The sequence below is a fragment of the Haliaeetus albicilla genome, chromosome 17, assembly GCF_947461875.1.
Source record: "Haliaeetus albicilla chromosome 17, bHalAlb1.1, whole genome shotgun sequence".
NCBI classification, from domain to species: domain Eukaryota; kingdom Metazoa; phylum Chordata; class Aves; order Accipitriformes; family Accipitridae; genus Haliaeetus; species Haliaeetus albicilla.
Window position 1 is genome coordinate 29,142,454 of NC_091499.1, and position 26,856 is coordinate 29,169,309.

The 26,856-nt window shown below is 37.2% G+C and overlaps 1 protein-coding gene across 1 annotated transcript in view; it reads left to right on the plus strand.

The window, feature by feature from the left end:
- The window catches only part of NKAIN2 (sodium/potassium transporting ATPase interacting 2), a 558,604-nt gene that overhangs the window by 235,526 nt on the left and 296,222 nt on the right, over positions 1–26,856 (plus strand). Inside the window, exon 2 of the mRNA XM_069805165.1 lies at positions 15,800–15,937. Coding sequence (XP_069661266.1) covers positions 15,800–15,937 — 138 coding nt within the window. The remainder of the gene's footprint in view (positions 1–15,799; positions 15,938–26,856) is intronic.

Consider the following 26,856-nt stretch of genomic DNA (forward strand, 5'->3'; position numbering starts at 1 on the left):
CACACACAGCAAACAGATAGCTAGTTTAGGTACGGAAAGCTTCAAGTTCGAGGTTAGGTGTTTAGGAAGACTTACAAGGTTAGTTAGCAACCAAGTCTTGTGTGCCTTGCCCCCACTCATTACTTCAGCTACCTCTGCTATTTTCAAAGCAGAACTCAAATTTCTTATGCTTAGTGTAAACTATACATCATTACCTGAAATTGCTACACTTTCCCACTAGTGCTGTCTTCACCTTCCATTTTATAACTTAATAAGGTGTAGCTTTTTTACTGGCCACCATTCAGTGGTTGGCAGGTGGCTGATGAAGCACTCACTGGAGTTTTCCATCTGCTGTTCCATTCTTCCTATCCAGGCTTCGTAGGTCATGTATTTTCTCCTCAAACATTACACTTTAGGCATGCAAAAGACTTTTTCTATCTTGTGCTCCAGCTTGCATGATGTAGCACTAATCTGCCATATCTGAGTGATATTTTTTCATGTGAAAATACACTTAGTGATTTGTTTTTATTACAGTGACAGTTTTGAGTGGCGGTGTATCCTGTAGCAGTTACCAGATGTGTCACCTTTTGGCTAGTGTTCATCCCATTAAAGGGCTAATTAAAATAAGGAAATGTTCATATTTTGGATGCCTTTAAAGCATCAGGAACACCATCACCTTATTATTAATGTACCTCACAGTCTTCCATTTTTTCATGGCATACATTTTTAGAGCTAGGTAATAATACAGGTAACAGATGTATTTTAGAAATGGATAGATGGCTCTTCTGGTTCTTGATAATGAAAGGAAACTGCTACCTAAAAGTTGTGTGCAGCCAAAGGCTGTATACTTCACCAGTTAGGACCCTCAGCAGGACTGAGGATGTCAGCTATTCTCCATGCTGGAACAGTCAACTGTTGTTTGGGTGAACTTCGATAGGTCTCTGTCCTTCTCGTTCTTCAGGTCCTTATTTTTAAAATGAAGACAGTGGTATTTCGTGTCCTTTTGCAAGAACCTTTGGATAAAAGACACAGCAACAGACTTCCAAATCTATTTATTTAGGCTTGCTAATGACCACAGAGGAGCAGAACAATTGAAGAGGAATAGCCGAGTAGGATCAACACATCAATACCTGTTCCAGGGTAGACAAAAGTTACAAGTCCCAAAGGATGGATAAATTCAAACTGGGCCCGAGGTTTCTTGTAGTTCCATTTTATCCATAAATACTTGACTTGTGCCGCAGTTTTGCTCGCTCCCTTTGCCTGCCCTATATCTTGACATGTAAGTTAGTGGAGCCTTTTACAGTATTCTTCAAAATTTTTGAACTCGTGTTGTTCAACTTCAAAGTTATGTAACACATGCAATGAGATTAAAATGGAAACAGATGGATGAGGAGTTGTAAATAAAGGAAGGGATTTCAAGTTATACTCACCTAATTCTTGGTCTTTCCCATTAGCCACTAGAGAGCAGCTTTTTACAGGACCTGAGATTACTGTCCTGCACTGTTACTGAAATTTAAAGGGGGGGATGTCTCTGAAATGATAGTGTTTAAAAGTAATTTTATAAATAAGTTTAGGCAATATGATTTTAGATCTTTTTTTTTTTCCTGACCCAATTTAAATCTTAACACTTTCGAAAGTCTGAAGGCATAATATTCTGTGGTTTAAGCATAAGCATACATATTCTTGTATGCTGTCAGTGGGCATATTTTTAATATGATTTGTAATTTTGCAGTAATTTAATTGCAATTTAAATTGGAAAAAAACAAAACCTGTAAGCTGCTGCAAACGGAAGATAAAAAAAAGCTGTATTAGATGAGAAGAAAAGATCACCCAAGCACAGAAACTTGCCTCAAGCAGCAGCCAGTAGCAGTTGGTTAGCGAACAGTGCAGGACCCTGTACAGCATGGCCATTCCTTCAATTTACCCTCTCAGGTTTCAGCAATTGGTAATTATGAGACTTCTTAAACCAAAGGTTGTGGCCAGACCTTTATTTTTAACTCTTCTCAGTAGACTAATTTTCCATAAAATTCTCTAATTTTTTTCTGTCTAAAACACAAAAGCCTGTGACAATAATTTTCCCAGTTTCATTATTCACTCTGTGAAAAAATATTTCCTTTTTTTTGTTTTCAGTTTTTCTCACATCATTGCAGATGGCTGCCTCTATGGCTAGTACTAGGAGAAATAATAAACTTGGTCCCTACTTATTTACTTTATATCATCCTTGACTTTGAAGACCTTTTCATATCCCCTTACAGCTCTCTCTTTACTGACTTCAAGAATCCTAATTGGTTTAGTCTGTCCTCAGTAGAAACCCTCCATCATTCTGATCATCCTTGTTATATTTCTTTGGAATTTTCCAGTTTTACTGTGTCTACTACTGCAAGTGTGGTGCTCTCTCCAATGGTGCAGTTCTGTTTCATTGCCCACTCTTTCCTAATGATTTCTAAAATTTGGGGTTTGTTTATCATCAAGCTGACATTTTATGCTAACCATGTGGAATAATTTTATAATTTCCTGAGTAGTAATAGTTAACTTAGAACCATTTACTGTGTATGTTAAATATTCTTTCCCAGGGAGGTACATCATTTTGCATTTATGAGGAATTTATTTCATCTGCCATTTTGATGCCTAGTCATTCAGTGTTGTGACATCCTTTGCAACAATTTGCTATCAATTTTAACATTGTCTACCTTGCAAATTTGGATAGTCAGAAAACTTCAGCATTTCTATACATAACCTCTTCTGACAGCATGCTTTCTTCAAATGGTCAGTATTGCAAAAGCTTTATGGAAGAACAGGTATACTGGGAAGGTTTGGTCACTCATTCTTAACATCCTTCAGGAAAAGTAGTGTTGATTCTCCCACAACAAATTATATTCATCAAAATGTTTTCCCAATCTGACCTAATTGTAGTCTGCAATACAGGAAGAGAAGAAACTGATTAAATAACATTTGACCAAATGTCTACTCCATCACACTGACTGTTGATAGGACATTAGCTGGTGTCACCTCTGGTTCCCGGTCTCCTTTTACAAGGGCGGAAGAGAAAGTCCAGTGTATAATAATGCTGAAAACTAATATTTACCTTTAAGGACTTTTCACCTTACTGATTAAACTGATATACAAAATAAAATACACAGAAACATTTAAATAAGTTAGGAACTTATTAATTGGAGAATGTCAATGAAATCTACAGTTCCAAGTGACTTTGTCTTGAAATCAGGATTTAAATACTGCCTAGGTGTGTTACCCTGTGATTAAAAGATTTTGTCTGAATCCCATGGGGAATCTGTGGCAGTCCCTGCAACAATATACAGCCTGACAATTTATTCAGGGACTATCAGCTGTATCAATTAATTTAGTAATAATTATAACTCTTTTAGATGAAACGGATGGATCAGATTCAGCTTGCCTCACTTGGGAACCTGCAGTTAGTCAGATCAGATATCCCTTTGGAGGCCTTCAGAGACACATTCTTTCACTGAGTATATCAGAAATTTGGTGGAGATTCAATACATAAAATGTAGACAGAAGTTAGGGTCCTAAATTAGGTAGATTGGGCCTCACCTCTGCTCTCTAAATCGAAGTTATGACTGGGATGGGCCAGTGTCTTCTTTCCTAGGAAAGTAGTGTCATTACATGGGGAAGGTTCATTTGCTCAGCTGTAAGGGTTTGACATCCATGTATGTGGTGAAACCTCTTTGTGGGCAGGGGAAGAAGGAAGAGACTTGATCGCAGTTTAGCGACATTTACCACAGCAGGGAAGGCAGTTTCACATAGGGGAGGGCAACTATGCAGGAAGCAGTTGTTCCTACCTGAGCTTCTCACAAAGCAAGAACATGAACTTCACTTCAAAAATATCATAGGCACTGACAACCATTGGCAGCTCTTGGCAGAAACCTGCTGGCACTTTCGTTAGTTGCCCAAAATACAACGCTGACTTTACCCTGGTACTTTACTTTATGGCATGATTTTCTTTGTATAGTGAGACAAATTAAGGGAAAATTTGATGACTCCTGTTTTTTCTTCATATTTTCTCAGATGTGCACAAGCTTTATCTATTCCTTCTTCTCTCCAGTGTAGAACTACCTGTCAATAGCGGGGCATTTTGAATGGGCATTGATCCTTTCTTTCCTTGGCTGCAGTAATGGAGCAGCAGGGGTGAAAGAGGTTGACTCTGCTTTGCTTATTTTTTTACCACTCAGAAAGAAGGGAGTTCTCATTAACGTAAGTTCCTTTTCCACCTAACTATACTATTTGCCAGGGAGGTCAGTTGCCTGCATCTTCATTGTAAATGGAGTTCTAATCAGTATGTCATCGGGCTAGAGATAAACCACAGGGTAAACCATTACCCCAGTCAAAACAGTGCCATGCAACACAAAGCAGGAATCAGCAGGTGCAGCATTCATTGCATAAAGGTACGCTCTTGCTTTAGCAGAGAAGCGGCACACACAATATTATCAGATTATCTTTTCTTGAGTTAAAAATACTGTCTCTAGAGAGGTCACCTATACCATTAAGAAATGCACAGACACTTGATGTTATGTAAATGTTATTTTTTCCTATTGTTTTATTAATAATAGCAGTCCACTTTGAAAAAGACATTGTACTTACCCTGTAAATAATTGTATTAAAAGCTACTGTCTAGCAAGGGTTAGAACGTCAGTAGACATACATCATTTAAAACATTGACTAAAATGATTATAAGAAAAAAGCTCCACTACTTGATTTTTTGCAATCTTGTGTAAGATAGCATATGGTATGAAATTAAATTGAACAATGTTAGCCTTCCTCTCCTAGTCTAATCCACACTAAATTGGTCAAAAACAATTATAAACACCTCTTTTTCGACAGATCATGATTGGATAGATGATTGGTTTTTGTGTAATTCAAGAGGTCATTTACTAACAAGACAGAGCATTTAAAATGGCTAGATTTAAGCAGCTAACCTAAAATTGTCAGCTCTTTTTTTCTCCTTCTCTTTTTTTTTTTTTTTTCCTAGGTACTGTAGAAGAGTCTGGCTCAGGCAATTTAATTTGCCTTTCATAGTCTATCACAAGGCTCATGATTATTTCTTACAACAAAATAGTCAGTGCAACAAATTAGTAGATTCTGCTATGTTGGTTAGGCTGCATTCCAATTCCTGCCTTAGTGATGCTGGCTGCCTTCAGCCCTGCCAGCACAATAATTATTGCTGAGTTTTCTAGACCTCATCAAACCAGCAAGGTGATCACCCCCTTGGAACTGCTGGGGATATGAGGTATGGAAAAGTGGAAAGAAATTGCTGCAACTCTGTGCTATCATGCCAGCAAGTGCCACTTGAATGATGGCAGCTATTGGCAGGGGTAGGGCTCTGCTGGAGGAGAGCTTGCAGCAGTTCTAGATTATAGCTTTTGCTGCTTCCAGGGAGAATCGCTGTGAGCACTGAATTAAAGAAAGCAAATTGGAAGGTGGGGAAAACTAAGATTTAGAGGCAAATGTAGAAGGGGAGATGATGATTTGTGACAATAAAGCAATTTTTGTTTTACTGTATGTGATTGGCTCTTTTATGAAGCAAAAAACTTCCACAAACACCATAATGTCAGCTATGCAGGTTAGTTAGGCAGCCTTCTCCAGCCTTCATCACGTAATTAAGGTACCAACTGGTGTCAGCAAACTGATGTCATTCTTCTTCCAATACAAAGATGTATACCACTATTTACCATATGAAGTACAGAAGCAAATTAAAAAAATAATAAAAAATCTTATTTTAGATATTTAACAATGTTGTCATCATCAAAATACCTGCTGAGAGACTGCTACTGTGCTCGAGTGCATATTTTGGACAAACAAATGGGTTTAATCCAGGACACTCAACACTAACCTTTACACAAAATACCCAGTAAAAATCAGAGTTTAGCCTCAAATTAGTTGATGTAAATTATCTCTGTGTAAATCAGAGAAACATTATTGACTGCAGTAAACATTTATGCAAATAAGAAGGCCCATTATATCCCTCTCTAGTATCTCTGTTTCCTTTCTTGTTTCTCCCTTTTGTTTGAACATTTTAATTTTGATCCAACTATATTTTGGTTTTGGACAATCTACTCGCACAGAAGTGGAATATTTTGACACCATTCTCATCACTGGGATACAGTGGCACCTATTAGCACTGTGGAATATAACGAGCATTCATCATGTGTGTTTAGTCTTTTGTCAGAGTTTTGCATCTATCCTTTTCCTTGAACCTCACATTTTTAACTTTACAGTCTTAACAGACTGGGAGTAGAGCTTTGTGATTCACTGTCTCTTAAGCCAGAACTTTATTATAGTACTCCATTTTTCACTATTTGTTACCTTGTAGGTTGATAAGATTTGGCTGCAAACAGATAATATTTCAGAAACAATGTACTTAAGAAGATATTTGTATGCATACATGAACTGGCATACTAAAAAGAGGTCAACATACAGTATTAGTACATTAGTCATTACAGACTAGCTTTTTATTCATTACATTTGTCATCAGGGCTAGGGAAAAGGAATGGCCAGTCTGCCTTTTAATTTTATTATAGCTTTAATGTTGGAAGAGGTAAGAGAATGAGACTGTAATCTGTACTACTTACTTATATTACAGAGGCTGTGCTTTCCAGGGGCAGGTGATTGGTTTTGTATTTATTTAAAACAGAAAGCTTAGAGTTCTTCTCATTTAAACATATTGTTTCATAAAACCAGAAAAAAACCCTTCCCGTTTTCCGTGAAATGTTTAATGGGATCTTTCTGAGGGCAATGTCTGACTGACTCACTCTAGCTGTCCGCAGGGTTTGGAACGGGGACCCCTATCCCAATTGCCCAATGACCTAGGGTTTTCCTGTAATGACTATGACAGAACAGAGTGTTTCATATGCTGCCTTTTTTTTCTTATAATCATGTTCCAAAGCAGATTGAATACAAACGGTGAAATATTGAAAATTGCTGCAAATTGGCTGGCTCTAATTAACGATTCTTGAGTTGAATCAACAATCTTTAACTAGCCTATGAGAATATTCCATTTTCTTTACAAAAAACTCCTTCACCTTTAGGATAGAAATTTCTGTTTGTGGAACTGGGTAGTAGACAGCAATCGAAGTTCCCTAGCTGTAGTTGAATTTAAAGGTGCTGGGTCTGCGTCACTGGGCATCTGGGAGATGAGATCTGAGACCTTGTGCTTGTCCCTGGAACTCTGGTGCAGAAAGCAGATGACAAGTCTGACTTAAGGTAGCCATGTTGCAGAGAAGATGCATTGCTGCCTTCAGCACTACTTTGAGTTCCTTAAGGACTAATGGTTTTATACACAGGTAATAGGCAAAGTTTAGCAGCTAGAAACTTTTCTGACTGTAACTGATGTCAATTATCTCTCTTCCATAAAGTGGTCTGCATAGTTTAAATGCCAGTTTTCAGGCTATGCCAAGGCATGAAAAAGTAATAGCTGCTTCATATATTCTGTGTAAGAATAATGACTATTCCAGCAGGAGCATCTTAAGAGAGAGATTTCTGTAAGGTCAGACAAAGTCAGCATCCTGCTTATCCAGGTTTAGTTGTGGAATGAGTGACTACAAAGCAAGGAGCCCTCTGTGCCTTACAGTTCTGACATGCATTAGTTGTCGTCCTCTCTCTTGCTTTGTGGACACTCATACATGTCTGAATGCAAGTAAAACCACCATAGTGACTCTAGACTGGCTATTTTCACTTGATATATTCCTCTGATACTGAATGCCTGGTTCTTATTATCACAAGACTCAGTCCTGATGAGATAGTGAGTGATCCCTGCCAATACCACTCAAAATTATTTAGCTAATGAAGTTTCTTACAGGTGTGCCTTTCCTGCTGAGGAGTAGAGACTAATTTTTTGTTGTTGTTAGAAGGTAATTTTTTTCAGGTGTTACGCCACATTCTATTTTTGGCTGAAGAAACATATACAGAAGATAGTTTCACTATCTCAAATTAAGATACCCTAGATACATCCTCTTGTCAACTCCATAATAGCATTACTTCATCTTTGTTGAGTTTACAGATGTAATATACTGTAATTTGAATCACTGTGTAGAAACTAGTTGTATCTTTGTGAATGAAAGCGAGACCTGTTTTATTGTCAAATATTTCCATAAAGACAGAAACAATTTAAAAGTATTAGATAAGGCTAATCTTTCTGAATGTTCTCTGAATGTTTGATTTTGCTTCCAGGCTTTACTGCAGGCAAATTCAGATTGTGCAATTATAAAATATTATTAAGGTTTAATTCAAAAGTATTTTTATGTTCAGAACCAGCTCAAGGCTTCTCAGTAGCGTCAGTAAAATTGAATTTTGTCACCTTAAAGATGAAATTCAAAATCATTTTTATGTTCGGAACTGGCTCAAGGCTTCTCAGTAGTGTCAGTAAAATTGAATTTTGTCACCTTAAAGATGAGGTGTGAGAGCCAGGGCTTCTATGGTCTTGCTAGAAGAAGGATGTGAAGGATTGAGAGAGAGAGAGAGGAATAGGAGTAGGGCAGGGATGTGGAAGGGGACATCTGAGAGATTGGTCCTGATCTTCCCGTTGTCAATGGCATAATGGGGGAAGATGTGGCTGAGCATGTTGGCAGTGCTTAAACTTATTTCCACCAGTGGTCACTAACCCACCTATCATGATCCCTGCTTTGGCCACGGCCACAGCTAACCTGTCTCTGCAGAGCTTTGACATAAGCAAAGTAGGCATCAAGCCCAAGACCACGCTAATGACCTACCTGACTTTGTACCAGCTAGTCATATGAAGCTAGCAATGCAGAGCACTGCCTCCAGTAAATGCTAGGTTCCCCATATATTTAAGCGGTTTTGATAATCCTTGATCCTATTTTAAGCTTGCACCAGTAAACTGGCACAGCTTTTGTAGCAGTGTCCTGTAGCTGGGGCAGGAACTATGTTGCTATACTGCTTCCAGGCCTGAGCTGGAAGGCAAAGAGATGTCAGCCACATCTGCCCTGCACTCTGTAGTTTCAGAAGCACTGTGGGAAAAGGCAGCCTTCACATCTCTGTCTCTGTGATACAGGCCTGCACTCTGTACATCTGGCCTTTTAAAAGTAAAAATCACATCTAAGCAAGTATATGAAACTGTTCTTATAGAATTCTATCTTCTGTGACTAATGCTTTGTTAATAATTTTCTTTCTTCTTTTTTTGCGTGTGTGTGCAGCTCATCTGATTTTGAATGTTCCTAAAAAACACACGGGCAGGTTTTACTAAATGCTTATTGTACTCCTAGCTGGGACCTGACAGCTGAGTGTTTTGTGTTATAACATTATCTTGGTTTTAACGTAAAAATGAACCTCAACTTGACCCAATTTATCAGTTTGAGTCTGAACCACCTTTGTGCACATTCAATCCTTATCTTCCTGTTTTTGGTGGAGTGCAAATATGTCTTATCAAAATAATGCACAAATTGTTATTACAAGTGTTCATAAGCAGGAAATAAAATACTTTACGGGGAATAAAACTCTTAGCACCTCTAAGTTACTATTACTTAAGTTGATCCTTTAGCTGTAATACTAAATTCATAATATTTAGCCTCATCGGTAGAACAGTGATTGATATTTAAAATTTTCCTTCAAGCATGTGAAAAAATGTGGATTTGATACATATCTAAGTCTTGTTAGTGTTGGCCAGCCAGAAACAAGAAAGTCTACAGTCTTAAAAAACACATGCAAAAATTTTGGTATAACATGATGTTAATGTTTGTGATCTACACTGTAGCACGAACTTAAGAACCCAACCAATTTAAGCTAGTCATTGGGATCAAGTGTGCAGTTGTACATAACACTTTGCTCTGAAGACAAATGAATGAACTGAAATACTCTTCTGGCTTCAAGAATGTTGAAATCTACTACACTTCACAAATTCTGAATTTTTGTTGGTTTTTTTGAGTTATTAGCAGAGGTGAATTTGGTCTTGTACAGTAAAAAAAACTATAGACATCTGAGACAATTATCTCTACAGCTGTGTGTAGCTATGTAAAATGTTGCTGTGAATTCAAGTATTTGCTCCAGGTTTGAAAATTCAACATGTCTTAAGTGCAACACTTATTTAATTAGGTTTTTTTATCATAATTCTAGCAAAATGGTTCTGATAAGGTTATTCTAAAAATCATTTTAGGAAGCAGTATTAAAAATACCAAATCATTCAGTGTAAAATTAGGGACCTCCCCCATTTTTTTCCCATCATTTCTCTTTTTCATGGATATTGGTGTTTCATAGCTTGTGTGGAGAAAGTATTTTGCAAAAACAGAACTTGTTGACCAAGCATTTTGCCAGCAATTTCCTCTTTTTTTCTGCCTCCTCACACAGGAGGTGTTTCTTTCAGGGAAGTACTTGGAAGACAGGGTTCTGATTTTGTTATTGTTTGACTCACTGGGTCTCCTTGTATGTATGGTGGAGTCTAAATGTTTATAAATCGTGAATATAATACCCTGAAGATATGTTCAGTGCAGAGTAAATAATTTTTATTTAAACCAACTGTCAGCTTCACCAGCTCAGCTTTGGCTAGAATCTTTCTTATTTTCATGTCATGAGTAATAATAACTGAAGTGTTATTTAGATAATAGTTCTGCTTCTCATTACTACATAACAGAAAACCTACTGTAGAAAGCTTGTATTTACCAGGTTTTTATTATTACTATGTTCAGTTAGAGAAGGCGGCAGCTGAGACTTAGAATACACTCTGTACCCCTGGAGAGCCCTGTTGTCCTCAGTAGGTCACAGCAGAAATCCACTTGTACACAATATGATGCAGGGATGTGGTCCTACACAGGATTTTTTAAAAACTATGATTACCTTCTTATCGAGTGCGGTGAAGGCCTATTCCTTCTCTCAGCAGCATCAAACGGATTAAGGACAGGGGCTTAGTATTATATATGGGATTCCTTCAAGGAACCAATGGACAAGTGGAAACTAATTCCTTCTTGATTTTAACTTGAATTACCTGTGCTTGTGATGGTTTTTTTTAGATGTGCTGAGAACACCATTGTGTCCACAGTTCTTCATAGAACTTCATTTTAGTTTTGCCTTTCTTCTTACAAAGAAAAATCCAAATCTTTTTTTCTTTCCCTGCTGTCTTGCAGTAAAGGACTTGGCTCACATGCACACTTGCAGATGTGTAGGTGTATTTTGTATGTATTTGACTTTCAAAATATTGTTCTGTTTTTCTGCTGGGTAACTGCGGAAAATTCATTGAGTAACCTGGCCCTCTATCTCAGGGTACTATCTGCAATTTTGATGAAAAATTAAATGAACCTCTCTGAGGAATGGCACAAATATATGCATTCTGCCTCAAAATGATGAAACCGCTGGAGGAGGGTTAGCTGGGTATGTTGTATGTGATGCAGGTAGGCTTTAGCATTAGAATTCTTTCGTAAGCCACAGGCCCCAAAGACTTGTATTTATTGGACTCTTTTTAACTTTCTATGCCATAGAACCAAGAACTGAAAGTCATTAAAAAACTATATGTCTAACTTAAAAACACAAGCAAATGATTAGAAGCTGTGGGCATCTGATGCAACACAATTGAGCTGAGGGGACTTAATGAGTTACTGATTAGAGCTTAATTTCTGTAGCTCATTCTTAGCCTGCACCAGTCATGATAAAAACCACGGTTGCTTAATTCTCCTTCACTGTGATTTAAGCTAATATTCTCTTATCCTTTGGAGTGGACTGAGAGCCTGTAACCATGACTGAGCTGGTGAGTCCATCAGTTGAGTGTGGTCCTGCCCCAGACCCCAGAGTACTGGGTGCCTCTGTGCTGTCCGAGGGCCCTGGCTGGCGGGGGCTGTACATACCTGCTTGTGTGCACTTTAATTTATATCAGTGCAAAGTTGTGATTCTGTATCATTGTGAAGAAGTCGTGCTTGAGTTTCTTCTCAAGGAGCTTTCCGAGGAAAGGCACTTTGTCATTTTCCATTTTGGAGTTTGTGTTATAAATCATCTTTTGACTAGTTTCTCCTTTGTGGTTCCTGTCTGAAATTTTAGTCCAATCATATACTTTAAGGATCATCTCAAAATGGTTTTCTTTATCCTCTGGAAATTCAATTCTTAGATCCCTCAAGGTCAGTAACACTGTTAACCTATTAACAACCGGCCTCTGACAAGAATCTGGAAATAGTTTGAGCTATTCCAACTTGACGGTATACAGGCTGGGTTTGTTTTGTATTTATATTTAAAACAGTTAGCAGAAGTCTGGAAAAAACAATGCATTAGTAAAAATGGTTCTGCAATTACCCTTAACTCTTCTATAATTTTATCAGTGCTTACATAAGATAATCTGTCTATGATATTTTATTTATTTGGAAGCCTAAGAAGACAATGGTGGATGTTTATTTTCAAACATTAGGAACTGACTCTTCATAACCCTAAATTTTGGGTTCACTGCATTATTAAAATGGAGCTGAATTAAAACATATTTTTTCTTTTGTTACCATAGTGTACTTTTCATCCAAAGCATCCATTTTTCCTCTTTCCTGTTCTCATTTTAAACTCTGTTCCCAGAAGAAGAAGAGAGAAAATGGACAATTCTTTATCTATTCCTAGACTTTAAAGATTAATATTTCCTTGTCAGTCCTTTCCGTTCTCTCTGTAATGTCCTTGAAACATCATTAAGCATCTGAAGCTGGTGGATATAATTTGGAGAAAGAAGTGCAGGTTTTTAACCAAAAATTTTAAGTTTTTGAATTAAAGGAAAAAAAAAATCAAAATCAGGTCTATATTTTCTCTTGATATGTAAGGAAATCCCTTCTGATGCTGGCATCTGTGGAAGAGGAGGAAGCTACATAATACTGTTTTTAATAGATTTGGTCTGTACTTTGTCCTACTTTTCATTTTTCCCCTTTTAGAAACACAGACCCAATGAGATTTTTTTTAAGTAACTGCATGTAGAAAGTCCATATTATTTTTCTGTTTGTTTGTCGGTTGTTTTTATTTTCTCTCCACCTTCATCTCTGCAGGAAGTGGGAATAAAGACCTTGTTCTGTCCTATATTTTCCATTTGATAAGTCTGCAATGCATGTTGCTGCAGTCTTCTGATCTTCTAAGGAACAGCAGCTGCATTTCCGCAGCATTTTATCTCTGCACAGTCTACCAGAATGCTGCCATTTCACATATCCAGCAGGCCCCACACACAGCTGATTTCTTGGAGTGACGGAAGGAAGTCTAATAGCAAGTCTGCCTATGGCAAATGTGAGGTAGATACACAGGGACAGAGGTTGTGCTGACTTGTCTCCTTGTTCTGCACAGCCGACGTTTACCCACTGCCTTGCATGCCATGCTTTCTGGTAGGTCCCCGCACCAGAAATGTTAACATGGCCACAAAATCTGAGGCAGTGGTTGCTTGATACTGAAGAAATTGCTAGTCATCAAAAAAAAAAAAAAAGTACATTGGCAGGTAGGAAGTGAAGATCCGCACAGAATATCCATTTATTTAGCACAGCGCCATAAACGAGTTTTGGTGGAACTGCTGCGTCTTTCACCAAAAAAAACCCCAAACCCAGATACCAAAACAAAACATGCCTGATGCATGAGAGTGCAGTTTTAACTTAAAGTTGCAGCAGGAATATTAGGTTTTCTACTTTTTTGTATAATTAGCTACCATCCTGCAATTTTCCTCTATAATTGGCATACTTAGCTGTATGATTTCCTACTGGCTGAATGATTTGCATCATCCCATGTATTTTTTTACTTGCTGAATCCCTACTATTACTATACTAGAAGCTAGTACAATCTGTACTCTTTTTGCTACTGCTTTGCTATTCTCATTTACTCTAGCTGATGAAAATAAGAGCTCTGTGCTCAGAGTGAGAATTTTCCCATTGTAACCTGTTTAACAGCACTAAGGTGTAGCAGGTCTTTTGCTGATACCCCTAATAGACTTCACACAGACATTCATAACTCTGCTTTATGCCACTTGTTGGTCTTTTTTATATAACTGACTACATCAGTAGTCAAGGAAATATTTCTTAATGATAAACTTAGAAACACAGGCAGTCTGAGATTTCATGAAGTTCCGAATACTGCTTGGCCTTCCTTTTCTTTCTTTATCACATTGTCACCATTAGAATATTATGTCTTGGGATTCTGGGAACTCTTCTCTGATGTTGCTTTGCTAGGGAGAGTGGTAGGGTAGCACAAATCAGTTCATTAAGATCTTGGATGATGTAGGACAAGAATCTCTTTCTGTCAATAAATCTGTAAAATAAAATCATAGACAAAATACCAAGACTGGGTTTAAGTGGGATGCATTGTGTGAAAGGAATCTTTGTTGTAGAGAGGAATTCAGTGGTTGACATGAAACCCTGAACTTTCAAATTCAAAATGATATGGCTGTTAAACTTCCCCAGGGTTATTTTGACAATCCCTATCTTAAAGTTCAACATATTCCAATAAGTACTATATAATTAACACTCTTTACATTTGCAACGCTGGTATAAGTGTAGGCTGTCTTTTTAATGGCAAGCTTTCTTACTAAATTTCAAAAAGAAAGTGTTGGTATGGCAGTGGACTGCAGCATGAAAATTGAAAAACTCTCCCATAGCTATATCATGCAAGAACAGTGGTGAACAGTAGTTAATTATTCATTTAGTACTTCATCATAAAAGGTGTTAATTTTTGAATGAAAGGAGTGTGTGGCAGATACACCTAATTCAATTAATCCACAGCATAATATAAACTGAGTAAATAGTCACCTGTCATTTAATGAAACTTTATGAAGTAATAGACTGCTTTTTATTTCTTTCTTTTGTGTGTGAGATGTTGGCATTGTTGTTGTCATTATTATTATTATTATCATTATTTTTTTCATTTTTATTATTAAAATTTTCATGAAACTCATCTGTTCACCATTCCAGTTAGTGAAATTGTTGGAATGGTGTCACAGAAAATCCCTACACTTTCTGTCTAAATTCACTTCACCATTACATTGCCTTCTAATATTCACATCAATATTATTTTTGTCAAAACATGCCATTCTGCCTATGGAGTGGGGTGCAGTGCTGTATTCTGACATAATCCGAACACCAGTTAAGAGACACCTACTATTTCTGAAATTCTGAAATTATTTCTACTGATACTGTTAGAAATGCAGTTTTTCCGCTGATTTATCTGCTTGGAATGGTATTGCTTGAAAACTGTCATCAACAGCCCAAGATTGTCCCTTAATTCACTTTCTAAAATTAAGTATCTAGAGTCTTGGGTAACAGCTTATACTTCAGCTGATGTTTGTGACAGTGGGAGGAGGTAAACTAGAGTCATTATGAGTAGAACCAGGTCAAAAAGTCATTTGGTTACAGGTAAAAGCCCACTGACAGGATAGCTGAGGATAGAGGGAAGAGAAAAAATCAAAAGGTAGGGAAATAATGGAAATAAAGAGACAGGACTAGGCTGAAGGATGATGTTTCTGAGTGGAAGCAAAGTAGCCGAGATGTCATAAGCATGCCACTTATTTTCAGCACAGATACCCTATAACATTATAGCATTTGCTGGTGTATATAACAAAATGATTTGTGTTTCTCCTCCTGCAAACATACCATCCTAGTGAACAGTTTAGTATCTCGGTAGAATTGCCCACATGAATATTTCAGCTGACTGAATATAACTCAGTAAACTGTCGGTGAGAAATGCAGCTTTCATTAAAACAAGAAGATGAAACATTGCAAACTTATTTAATTTTACTGCTGACAGAAGTTGTTTTTTTTTTAACTCAGGGCAATTATCTTGGTTATGGGAAGGGGAAAAGCCCTAATAGATGTTTCCTGGTCTGTCCTAATCTCTTTATGCTTTTTCTTTTTAATCATAGGTTTCTGTGCTCGAGAGGCAGATATTTGACTTCCTTGGTTATCAGTGGGCACCCATCCTGGCAAATTTTATACACATTATTATAGTCATACTTGGCTTATTTGGAACTATCCAGTACAGACCTCGTTACATAACAGGAGTGAGTATTTAATTTTATTTACTTATTTTGATGTGTGTGTAAAAACAAACAACAACAAAAAAGCATTCCAAACTCTACTGCTTATAAATCAAAGAGAAATCTTATCTTGGTTTAACTTTTTTCTGCAATATTTTACATTTACTTATTATACTTTTGAGACACCTGCAATAATTAAGTGGTAACAACCTACAAAAGTTGAAGTCAATATGATCACAAACTACTTGACAATATGAACTTTCAAGAAGTGAAGTCAGTTTAAAGAATTACAGCATCCTTAGAATTACAGGGATTTAGAGCTAGAATAAATGCTAGTCATAACTTTCCTAGATGCACTGGACCTCCCCAACAGATCTATGATTTATTATAGTTACTTGTTATTGTTATGAACCATTGTTCCTGGAGTGCCTATCTGTTATGTTTTTCTATGCCTAGAAATTATAGTCAAAGTTGAAAATGAAGTATGAGAATATGGTAAGAAATGCAGGTTTGATGGTAACGGACTGAGAGCACCAGAAGAAAAGTAAGGATTTGGACCTTTATATTTTTAATCCATTTATTTTCCTTAGTCAGCTACCCCTCATACACGGACTCACATACAGTATTGCTGTACTCTCTGGTACAATACAGTATTAATGAAATCCTCATTTCATAATGAAATCCTCATTTCATACTCTGGGTTTGTTTTTTTCCCCATTTGTAGGTCCATAAAGGAAGAATAACAAATCTGAAAGTCATCGTTCAGAACACCTTTTGTTAGAAAGAGTTTTGCATAACAATATTTCTATCAAAATTGACTGCCAATTCAGTTAAAGCTTGTATACTTTTCAGAGACAGACAGCAGTCAAAAAGATTTGCCCGTACGCAACCATATTTTCATGGCAAATGGAAATAACTCCACAGAAAATATACCTGCTTCTGCAAAGTCTGTTTCCTCTTATGCTGTTCCCTCATATACCAGTAATCACTCAGGAGATAGAAAGGTTTTGCTTGTACGCCTGTGCTGCAATCTGTATTTCAGTAGTGTGGTGCTAACAGTAATACATTAACATTTGTGTCTGTGTTTCTATCTCTGTGATTTCCTGTATGCAGAAAATGTGTGTCCACATTTATAATGTCTTTTGCATGCACACAGTTTAATATATTCCAACACATATATTATCAACATTGAAAAATATATTGCAAGCCGTAAATATTTAGAGTGTTTCCTTCAAGTCACAACTCTGAGAGTCACATGAATGTGAACTGGAGCTTTCTTCTTCCATTTCTAGTTCTTTGACCAGTACAAAATGCTTGAAAATAAAACCCCATAATTCAAGCAAGTGTCAGTTAAATAAAAAGGGTAACAAGTTCCATCCCAAGATTATTCCAAGGCATAAAAACAAGCATGAGCATAAAATGCTTCGCTGAGCTAAACAAAAAAGCTAGATTTAAATGGCCTTTTCAACAGGAGTATAGAAAATTACCTGCTACAATGATGCTACATCGTGAATGGGGAGGAATACCAGCCTTATAAATAGGTACCATTCACATGAGTTTCTGGATGATATGGTTTGTGCCACACCAGCCTACTAATTTTCACACATATCTTTTCTTAGAGCTCCCCCTCACTGTGTAGCCCATCTGGCTTTCTGAGTTTGCCTCCCTGCATCCTCTCATTGAATTGGATAGAACCAATCTAAGATCAAATTGTTTGTCTTGCTCGGATTTTATAATAGACACCTGTATCTGCCATTTATCACAGTCTGCTTAGATAAGGAAACAGTGACGAAACTTTCATTTAGTTGGATCAACAGAGGAGTGCTGTGATTTTTTTCATTTCTAGTCCTGTTCGCTTTGGAGAGCATCTAAAGTCAGGATGAGGGAAATGGTACTGGTCACTGGAGGGACAGATAAGGGAACTGCATCCTTTTATTCAGTTCCACTGGGCCCAGAATAGGCACCTTGTTGAAGCTGGGCAAAACTCAGTGGTGTCGTCTGACATCAGGAGTAAAGTTGAGTTCAAAGGCAAGAAAGACAACAGCCTATAAGCCTGCAAGGGTGTAGCTATGAGGTTTTAGGTGAGTGGATGTAAATACTCAGACTTCAATAGATTCTGCAAGGGTCAATCTATCTTGAGTGGACTCTACAGAACCCTTAATCCACAGTCACATTAGTACTTCAAGTATAGCTTGCTTCAGCAGAACTACAATAAATTTCCTTTTTACTGTGCATGCTTCATAAAGGATATCACAAAAATGTTTTCCAGAGGTTGTGAATCATAGGTTAAAGAGAGCAGGGAGGTTTTAAGGTGAGATTTAAAGAAATGATTCAGTGGCTTAGGGAGAAGAGGAGATAAGTTTTAGACAGATGGGACACCACAAGTGAAAGTGTGTCCTTGAACTTGCAAGAGTCACAGGGAAGTTTAGAAGTGGGTGAGGTGACTGTGTGGTTTTAGGCCTTGGAAAATAGTTCAAATGACATGGGATGCAGCAGTTGTGGTGGACAAAGAAGACAGGAAATTGAAGTTTAATATCATCAGAGGGGTTAATCTTAATTCAGAAAGAACACATTCATTTTTGCATGTAAACCTAAACCATTAACCAACAAATGAGCAACTGATGCAGGAGGTGAAACATCTGTTCTGAGGGTGGGAATGAGTGTCTTTTCAAAGATGTCTCTTCAAAAGATAATAAGTAAGCTATTTTTTTGTAAAAACAATAGTGATAAAAGGACTGCTTAACAGCACTATACTGAAACAGAGAATAAGGATTTCAGTAGGAACAAAGGTTAGCCAGTGTAATGCCTGAGATATAAATGTTGTTTTTAGTAGTGCTATCATAGGATCCATCAATGCAAATGCCTGAAAGGTAATACCAATGCAAATTGTTAAGGGTTCTGGAAAGAAGCAATGCTCTTCACCTGGGTTGGGCTATGCCTGGAGGCTCAGTGTCTCCCCATTCCTTCTATAGAGGGATTTCAGCTGTGCTGATATGCTCAGTGCATATTCCTCACTCTGCTATGGATTATTAATCTCCTGACTAATCTAGTGACCTACTACAATGGAGTAACTGCATCAGTAGACAAGGGAAAAGCTATGGATATAATCTACCTAGACTTCTGTAAGGCTTTTGATACGGCCCCCCCAACATTCTGGCTGCTAAATTGAAGAGATATATGGGTTTGACAGATAGACTGTTAGATGGATAAGGAAGTGACTGGATGGCCACATCCAAAGTGTTTTACTCAATGGCTCAATGTCTCAATGGAAACCAGTCCCTCAGGGGTCCATACTGGGACCAATAGTATTTAATAACTTCATCAACAACATAGACAGTGGGATTGAGTGCACCCTCAGCAAGTTTGCAGACAATACCAACCTGAGTGGTGCAGTTGATTTGCTGGAGGGAAGGGATGTCACCCAGAGGGACCTTGACAGCCTTGAGGAGTGGGCCCATGTGAACCTCAGGAAGTTCAATAAGGCCAAGTGCAAGGTCCTGCACATGGATCAGGGCAATCCCTGATATCAGTACAGACTGAGAGATGAACGGATTGAGAGCAGCCCTGTGGAGAAGGACTTCAGGGTACTGTTGGATGAAAAATTGGACATGAGCTATAAATGTGCTCTTGCAGCCCAAAAAGCCAACCATATCCTGGGCTGCATAAAAAGAAGTGTGACCAGCAGGTCGAGGGAGGTGATTCTCCCCCTCTGCTCAACTATCCTGAGATCCCACGTGGAGTACTGTGTCCAGCTCTGGGTCCCACATTGCGAGAAGGACATGGACCTGTTAGAGCAGGTCCAGAGGAAGGCCACAAAAACAGTCAGAGGGATGGAACACCTCTTCTATGAAGAAAGGCTGAGAGAGTTGGGGTTGTTCAGCCTGGAGAAGAGAAGGCTCTGGGGAAACCTTATTGCAGCCTTTCAGTATATAAAGGGGATTTAAAAGAAAGATGGAGAAAGACTTTTTACCAGGGCCTGTAGTGACGGGGCAAGGGACAATAGGTTTAAACTGAAAGAGGGTACGTTTAGACTGAACATAAGGAAGCAAATTTTTGCAATGAGGATGGCAAGACACAAGGAACAGGTTGCCCAGAGAAGTTGTGGATGCCCCATCCTTGGAAGTATTCAAGATCAGGTTGGATGGGGCTTTGAGAAACCTGATCTAGTGAAAGATATCTCTGCCCATGGCAGGAGTAGATGATCTTTAAAGGTCCCTTCTGACCAAATTATTCTGTGATTCTATGATTCTATGAAAGAAAAAGAGTAAGGAAATGGCACTATATTGTCGTGGTTTAATCCCAGTCGGCAACTAAGCACCACGCAGCCACTCATTCACTCCCCCCCCACCCAGTGGGATGGGGGAGAGAATCGGGAAAAGAAGTAAAACTTGTGGATTAAGATAAGAATGGTTTAATAGAACAGAAAATAAGAAACTAATAATGATAATGATAACACTAATAAAATGACAATAGTATTAATAAAAGGATTAGAATATACAAGCGATGCACAATGCAATTGCTCACCACCTGCTGACTGATGCCCAGTTAGTCCCCAAGCAGCAATCCCCCTGCCCCCACTCCCCCCATTTTATATACAAGATGTGACGTCACATGGAATACCCCGTTGGCCACTTTGGGTCAGCTGCCCTGGCTGTGTCCCATCCCAACTTCTTGTGCCCCTCCAGCTTTCTCACTGGCTGGGCATGAGAAGCTGAAAAATCCATGACTTTAGACTAAACATCACTTAGCAACAACTGAAAACATCAGTGTGTTATCAACATTCTTCTCATACTGAACTCAAAACATAGCACTGTACCAGCTACTAGGAGGACAATTAACTCCATTCCAGCTGAAACAAGGACATATATGAATTGATGTTTTTTGCGTTATGAGAAACCTTTGCAATCTCATTTTACAGTTTTCTTAACATTTCTAGAAGGCAATCTCAGAATATGCAAGAAGGACAAAAAGTCCCATTTGTACTGAATGTCATTCTTTTTTCCAAACAGAGGAATGCACCTGACAGGTGAAGCCCACCTTATGGTTCTCCAGTGCTACAGAGGTAGCACTGTAAAATTAAGTAGTCTGTTTCTTCACTGCCATGGGAAGAAGATAAAGGAATGTCTAGTGGAGCTTGACAGTGACATAAACAGATGGAGAAAAACTTTGAAGTGAATTTTGAAATATAAGAACTTGAGGAAAATCATGTCTGGGAGGTGGATTCCACTGTAATTTTCACAGTTTATTTGTACCTTCTAGACTTGTTATATTTACTTTCTCTAGAATTAGTTCCAGCAAAGAGAGAATTTTTGTACAATTCTGTAGGTTTTACTGAGCAGTCTTATAGACAAAACAAGAGTGATAAGGAAGTGAAAAAGCATTTGCACTGAAGAATAAATTCTCCTGTGTTAAGCGTATAGTGAAGACCCAATACCAATAAGAAAGAAAACTTTTAATCCAGAAGGAATTACATTGTTTCAAACCTGTGATAGTAGGAGATTGTACAAATTATTTTCTTGTAATGACTTATTCATTGCACAGTCCAAGTGGACTTTAGTTGTGTGTGAAGAAAAATTATGCAGTGGACAATAACGTTACTAACATTCTCCCAGGGATTAATTTATTCTGTTCTAGTATTTCCTCCTCTTAAACATGATAGTAACACCCCCTAATAATAGTGAACTTAATAGGCACTCCTACAGACCACAATATACTAGCAGAAGAGAACAAGGATCTCAGTTTGACACAGAGCAAATTTGCAACCTTTAAGAGCAAAAAGAATCTTGTACAGGATAATACCTGGTCACATTAAGTCTGGGAGAAAAGGATAGATTATTACTGGTACATTACTTAACACATAATTGCTGATATATATTAAAAAAGAGAAAGAGGCAATTACCTTATGTCTGAGATTCTTGCAGCATCCTCAGTCTGCCAAACTATTAGGCCCCAGAGAGTATAACTGAGTTGATCTATGTCTTTTTAAAGACTAGTCATTGTCAATCGTTTCAGCACCCCTAGTGGGATCTTCTTAATGCCTTATATGACAAGTAGCCCTGAGTCTACCACGTCTGGTATTTCAGATGTATGTTGCAATTTGGTATCTTCCATGGTTTTTAAATGTTTAAAGTAGTACATGAAAGTGTGCAGCAGTTCATCTGTCATGTGTACATGCCAGGATACTATCAAACAACATTAACCAGGCCATAGAAGACTCTAAAGCCAAGAACAGTAGGGAATCTGCAGTTCTAGAGCCATGCTCTCTGAGCTAATTTTTTTAATTTTAAGGACAGACTCCGTATAGTTAATGATTTGGCCAGAATTTTTGGTGAGAAGACATTTCAGGAGACCATTTTGCTAAAACTTGTAAGAGAACCAGTTTTCAGTTCTTTTTCCTGATGAGTTATTTATATTAAAAGAAAAGATTCCTATGCTTAACATTTTTTAATAACTGAGTTCTGAGTTTAATTTACCTTATTGACCTAATCCGATTTATTTTCCAGATTCTTGTTTTATTTAAAATAAGAAAGTGTGTGTACTCAAGCTCAATACAGGAATTATTAAAAAATATATTTTACTTCTGCTTTCTTTATAGCTGTTGGGAAAAAAATAGAGAGAGAGACCCATTTAATAAAGAGGAGAATGAAATTAAATGGAATGGTCATTGTACATTCTGGTCAGCCTGCAAGGCACAAAGTTCTTGAAGTCTATGAAGTCAAACTCCTGCCTGAGACTGCTCTCTATAACGGGGCTTCTCATGAAGTACTTTGTCTCCATTCTGAGACAAATGATTCATTGCTTCACCTTAATTGTACTTATTGGATGATTTATTATGTTGCAACTAAAATGTAGACATTTAGTTATAGAAGGAGGTACATAGTCACAAAAAATACTTCTATGCTCTACACAACTTTTCAGAGCAAATGATAATTTGGGGACATAAGCAATAATCTTCTGCATAGTCGTTTTGAGCTAATGCCCAATAATACTGTAAGTACAATTAAGTAAATAAAGACCTTGAACATTTTAGTAGCAGCTTTGTCTGTTGGCTGTCACAGGAGACTGTGAATCAGGATACTGATTCTGTTTCAAAATGTGCCATTGGCAAGATGTTTTGTTTGCTAACATGTCGTTCAAGCACACATAATCATATTCTTCAGTTTGTTCCTTGATTCAGTAGTTTGCCATGGATAATAATGAATGTGAATGTTTATTCTGTAGTTTGTATCTATGCTCTTTCAATGTATTCAGTTACTGAATACAATATTGCTAATACTCAGCCTAGATTTCTGGTAATTTTAATTGTAAATTAAGCAATAAAATAGCTGTATAAATAAATAGATATTATATCTACTTATCTTTCAAAGAAGACCAGCCTCTTAAACTCATGTTTCTAGCACAAATGTGTTTGAAAAAACAGAATTTCTTTTCTGCAAGTATCACTAATACTAGCAACAGAATGATTATTTTTTTAGGATATTCTGTCACTATATTTACTAAAATCTTTACTGAATGTTAACCAGAAAGTAAGCTGAACAAGACTGAAGTAAATCCACTTAAAATTGGAAATGGTACTTGTAGGAAACATTTTTCATTATCCATGCTGTTCTTGGTGTAAAATTTCCAGGATTTATTGGTTCCAGTCAGGCTGAAAATATCATGACGCAAGTTGATTTGTATTTTAGTACTTACCGGCCAGATCAAAACCAGGAAGTGTGTGACCACAGAGGTTGTATTTCCATGTTAGTAGGAAAATCTGTGTCAGTAAAAACTTAAATAATGGCTAAAAAGTCAGAGATAATCCAAATGTATATATACCCACTGGAAAAGTTAGAACAAAAAAGAAAGGTGTCCCAATGACAAGCAATAAAAGAGAATGTTGACAGAATAGTAGTTTCCTCAAATAGAATTCCAGAAATGAAGCACTATATAGTGAGCGTGTACCTTAAACAGGGAGGACAGAATAGCTATTTTATTTGGGAAATGCATGTATGTATATAAAGTTCTTACACTTGGTAAGGAGTAAGTGGAGGTACTCATCCAGTGGTTTCAAGTCACAGTAATATAAGCACACTACCATTACGCTTTCAATCAGAAAGATCAAAAGGATTCAGAAAATACAAACTACACAAGATCAAGGAGATAATAGCATCCCACAAAGTGTTCATTATGGAAAGATCTGTCTACACCCAAATAGAACAAATGCTCAGTCAGGCCAAACTTTAACAAAATAGTTCCTCAGTGCTTACTCATTTTATTCTTGGGGCCATTGATTAAAAATTAGTCACATAGAAAGTTTGCCTTCAGTGGAAAGTAAATCAGATGAGTTTGTTAAAAAATAATTATATCTGAGTCATCAAATAATAGTGACTAAAATATTAGTGGTCACTGTGCCTCAGAAAATATCAAGAAACAAACATTTATTACTAATCCTCATCATGGTGAAAAATGGGAACTAAAATCTTGATCATAGTTTAGGATCCCCAGAGACTCCCAAATTAAAAAGGAGACAAAGCAAAGAAGAAACAGCACACTCATATAGCTACTTAGTAAAGATGGTTAACTAAAATTAATGTCACTGTGTGAGTTCGTGTCTGATGAAGTAAATTAAAAAAGAAAATTGCTAAAATTATAATACAGCGTATGATTGTATAGAAGTAAGAAAAAGTTTTGAAGAGCAAAGTGCATGACCAAGAGTATGAGGACAAACAAAACAAGTACAGAATAAAACCAGAAAACTTAAAAGAGCACTACTAAACCATGAAAATGAGTATTGCAGAACCATTTTTGGGACACTCCGGTAAAGCTCCAAATCATAACATGAATTAAGACTATTACAGTGCTGGAGAATCCACCTTAACCTGAATTAACCCCAAGTTCCATTCATGGTTTCATTTTCATTATGCCAGATTAATCGATACTAAATGAAGCACTGGCATTTTATGGTATAGTAATTACTGCATAGGGGCACTTTCATGAAATGCTTACCATGCCATGAAACGAGAATTCTGCTTAGCACTTCCCACGATAAGTATTCGAAATCACCAACATTATTTTCATTACAGAATTTATACTAAATAGTTTGATTAAGGGATGCTTGCTGTTTGTTGAAGATCACATTCCTAAAAAGATCCTTTGTCCTAGTCAACTTTTCAGTAATCCTCTTTCAGATCTTATCAGTGTTTTCTGAAATATCTCTGTGTTCAGAAACACCTGGAGCAAAAGCATGTTATTACAACTTTTTCTCCTAAAAATTCTTATAAAAGATTACTGATAACAATTTGGATGTCACAGAAGAGTAGAGTTTGGGATTCTTTTTATAGTCTGTCCTTTCACTACTGGATGCTACCTCCATGAGAATGACCTTTGTAAACTTTGCTAACTGGTGCTTTATTGGAGAGTTTTGCTCACTTCTGGTAGATGCTGTGAAAAATCAGTAGGGATGTAAGTAGAAGACTGCCCTTTGGACTTTAAACAACATTTGCTGAAAGGGATTTCAATTCACAGGGAGGTATGCTGTTTAATAGAGTGCTTTTGCTGCTGTTGTGTTAAAAGATTAGATTTTAGTATGTTGTGGATTTAAATGTGCTTTTCATTTATATTTAAAAGGACAGGCTCAGCAGTTTACTTTTGAAACTGAATCTAGGCTTCTTTATGGTAGAGGTGGGAATGTGAAGGGAGTAGAAGTTAGTGAATAGCTAGCTGGTCAATGTCATAGCTGTAGGGGTTCGACTAATCCAAATTTTGAGTCTAACGCCTTGCATGCATACAGAATTTGAACAAAGAAAAGCTTAAGTATTCCAATGGTCAAAAAGTCATTCTTTCTTTATGCTTATTGCTTAGTTTATTGACAGAATATTAAATATCAGTTAAAACAGATGGTCTGCTTTTGTACCTGATAATCAGTCCAGAAAGCTAGTCTAGGCTTTGATTACACTGGGGTTTTGATTTTGACTTTTAGAAATATTTTGATACCTTGCAAGATATCTCAACAGATCTCAAATTCTCCAGCCCTTGAGATTCAGCTGAGCCTTGGGCAGATATGTTGGAGAATCACTTCCAGTATAATATTATGCAGAGTGCACCTGTCTTGACTAAATGGAAGTAGATGAAAGAAGGTAGCCTACAGTAAATTTCTCCTGCATTTTCTGCCTTTTTTTGGCTCTTGACTTTAAAATTTTCATAGTATTTCAAATAAAGACCACACAAAGTAATTATTTTTTTTTTTTCATAGAAATTGTCTGAGTAAAGTTGACTACTTTCATCTGCTCTCTTCATTGGAACATGTGTGTGAGGCATTGAGGTACAAAAGGATTAAACTAAAGGAAATTATGAAAAGGAAATTTCTTCTGTGTTCAGAAAACCTGACCCAACTTCTTCTTAAGAAAGTGTAAAATATTCTTTCAAGATTAAAGAGTACCCAGACAGTTAGTCTACCAGCTCTAGGGAAGCACAATGGGGAAAAAAAAAAAAAACAAAACCAAACCCACAACAAAAAACTGTTGATCAGAGAACTAGTCAAGACATAAAAGAGAAATGATCCCAGCTAAGTCATCTTAAGTCTCTGATTCCTCTAAGTTGTGTATAAGACATTACTTTTTCAATAGTCCCCTACTGTCAGAAAACAGAGTTCTAAAGCAAAAAAGTGTACCAGCCCTCTGGAGTTTCATTGTAGATAATTGAGTGAGAAGCTGTCAGACTCCAAGAGGTCTTTTAAATAGTAAACATTTTGAAAACACTATAAACTCTTCTCATTTATTTGAGCATGAAATCTTTTAGGTTCTTAGAGCCACTGAATCTTGAAAACTAATTTGAGATGTTTTCAGAAAATATGGTGAAAGGCACCCTGGACAAGACTCCAGGACAGAGTTTACTTCAACAACAGTTCTGCTTGGAGTTTTGTTTTCTTTTAGATTGAGATGGATTTTCATTAATTTTCAGAC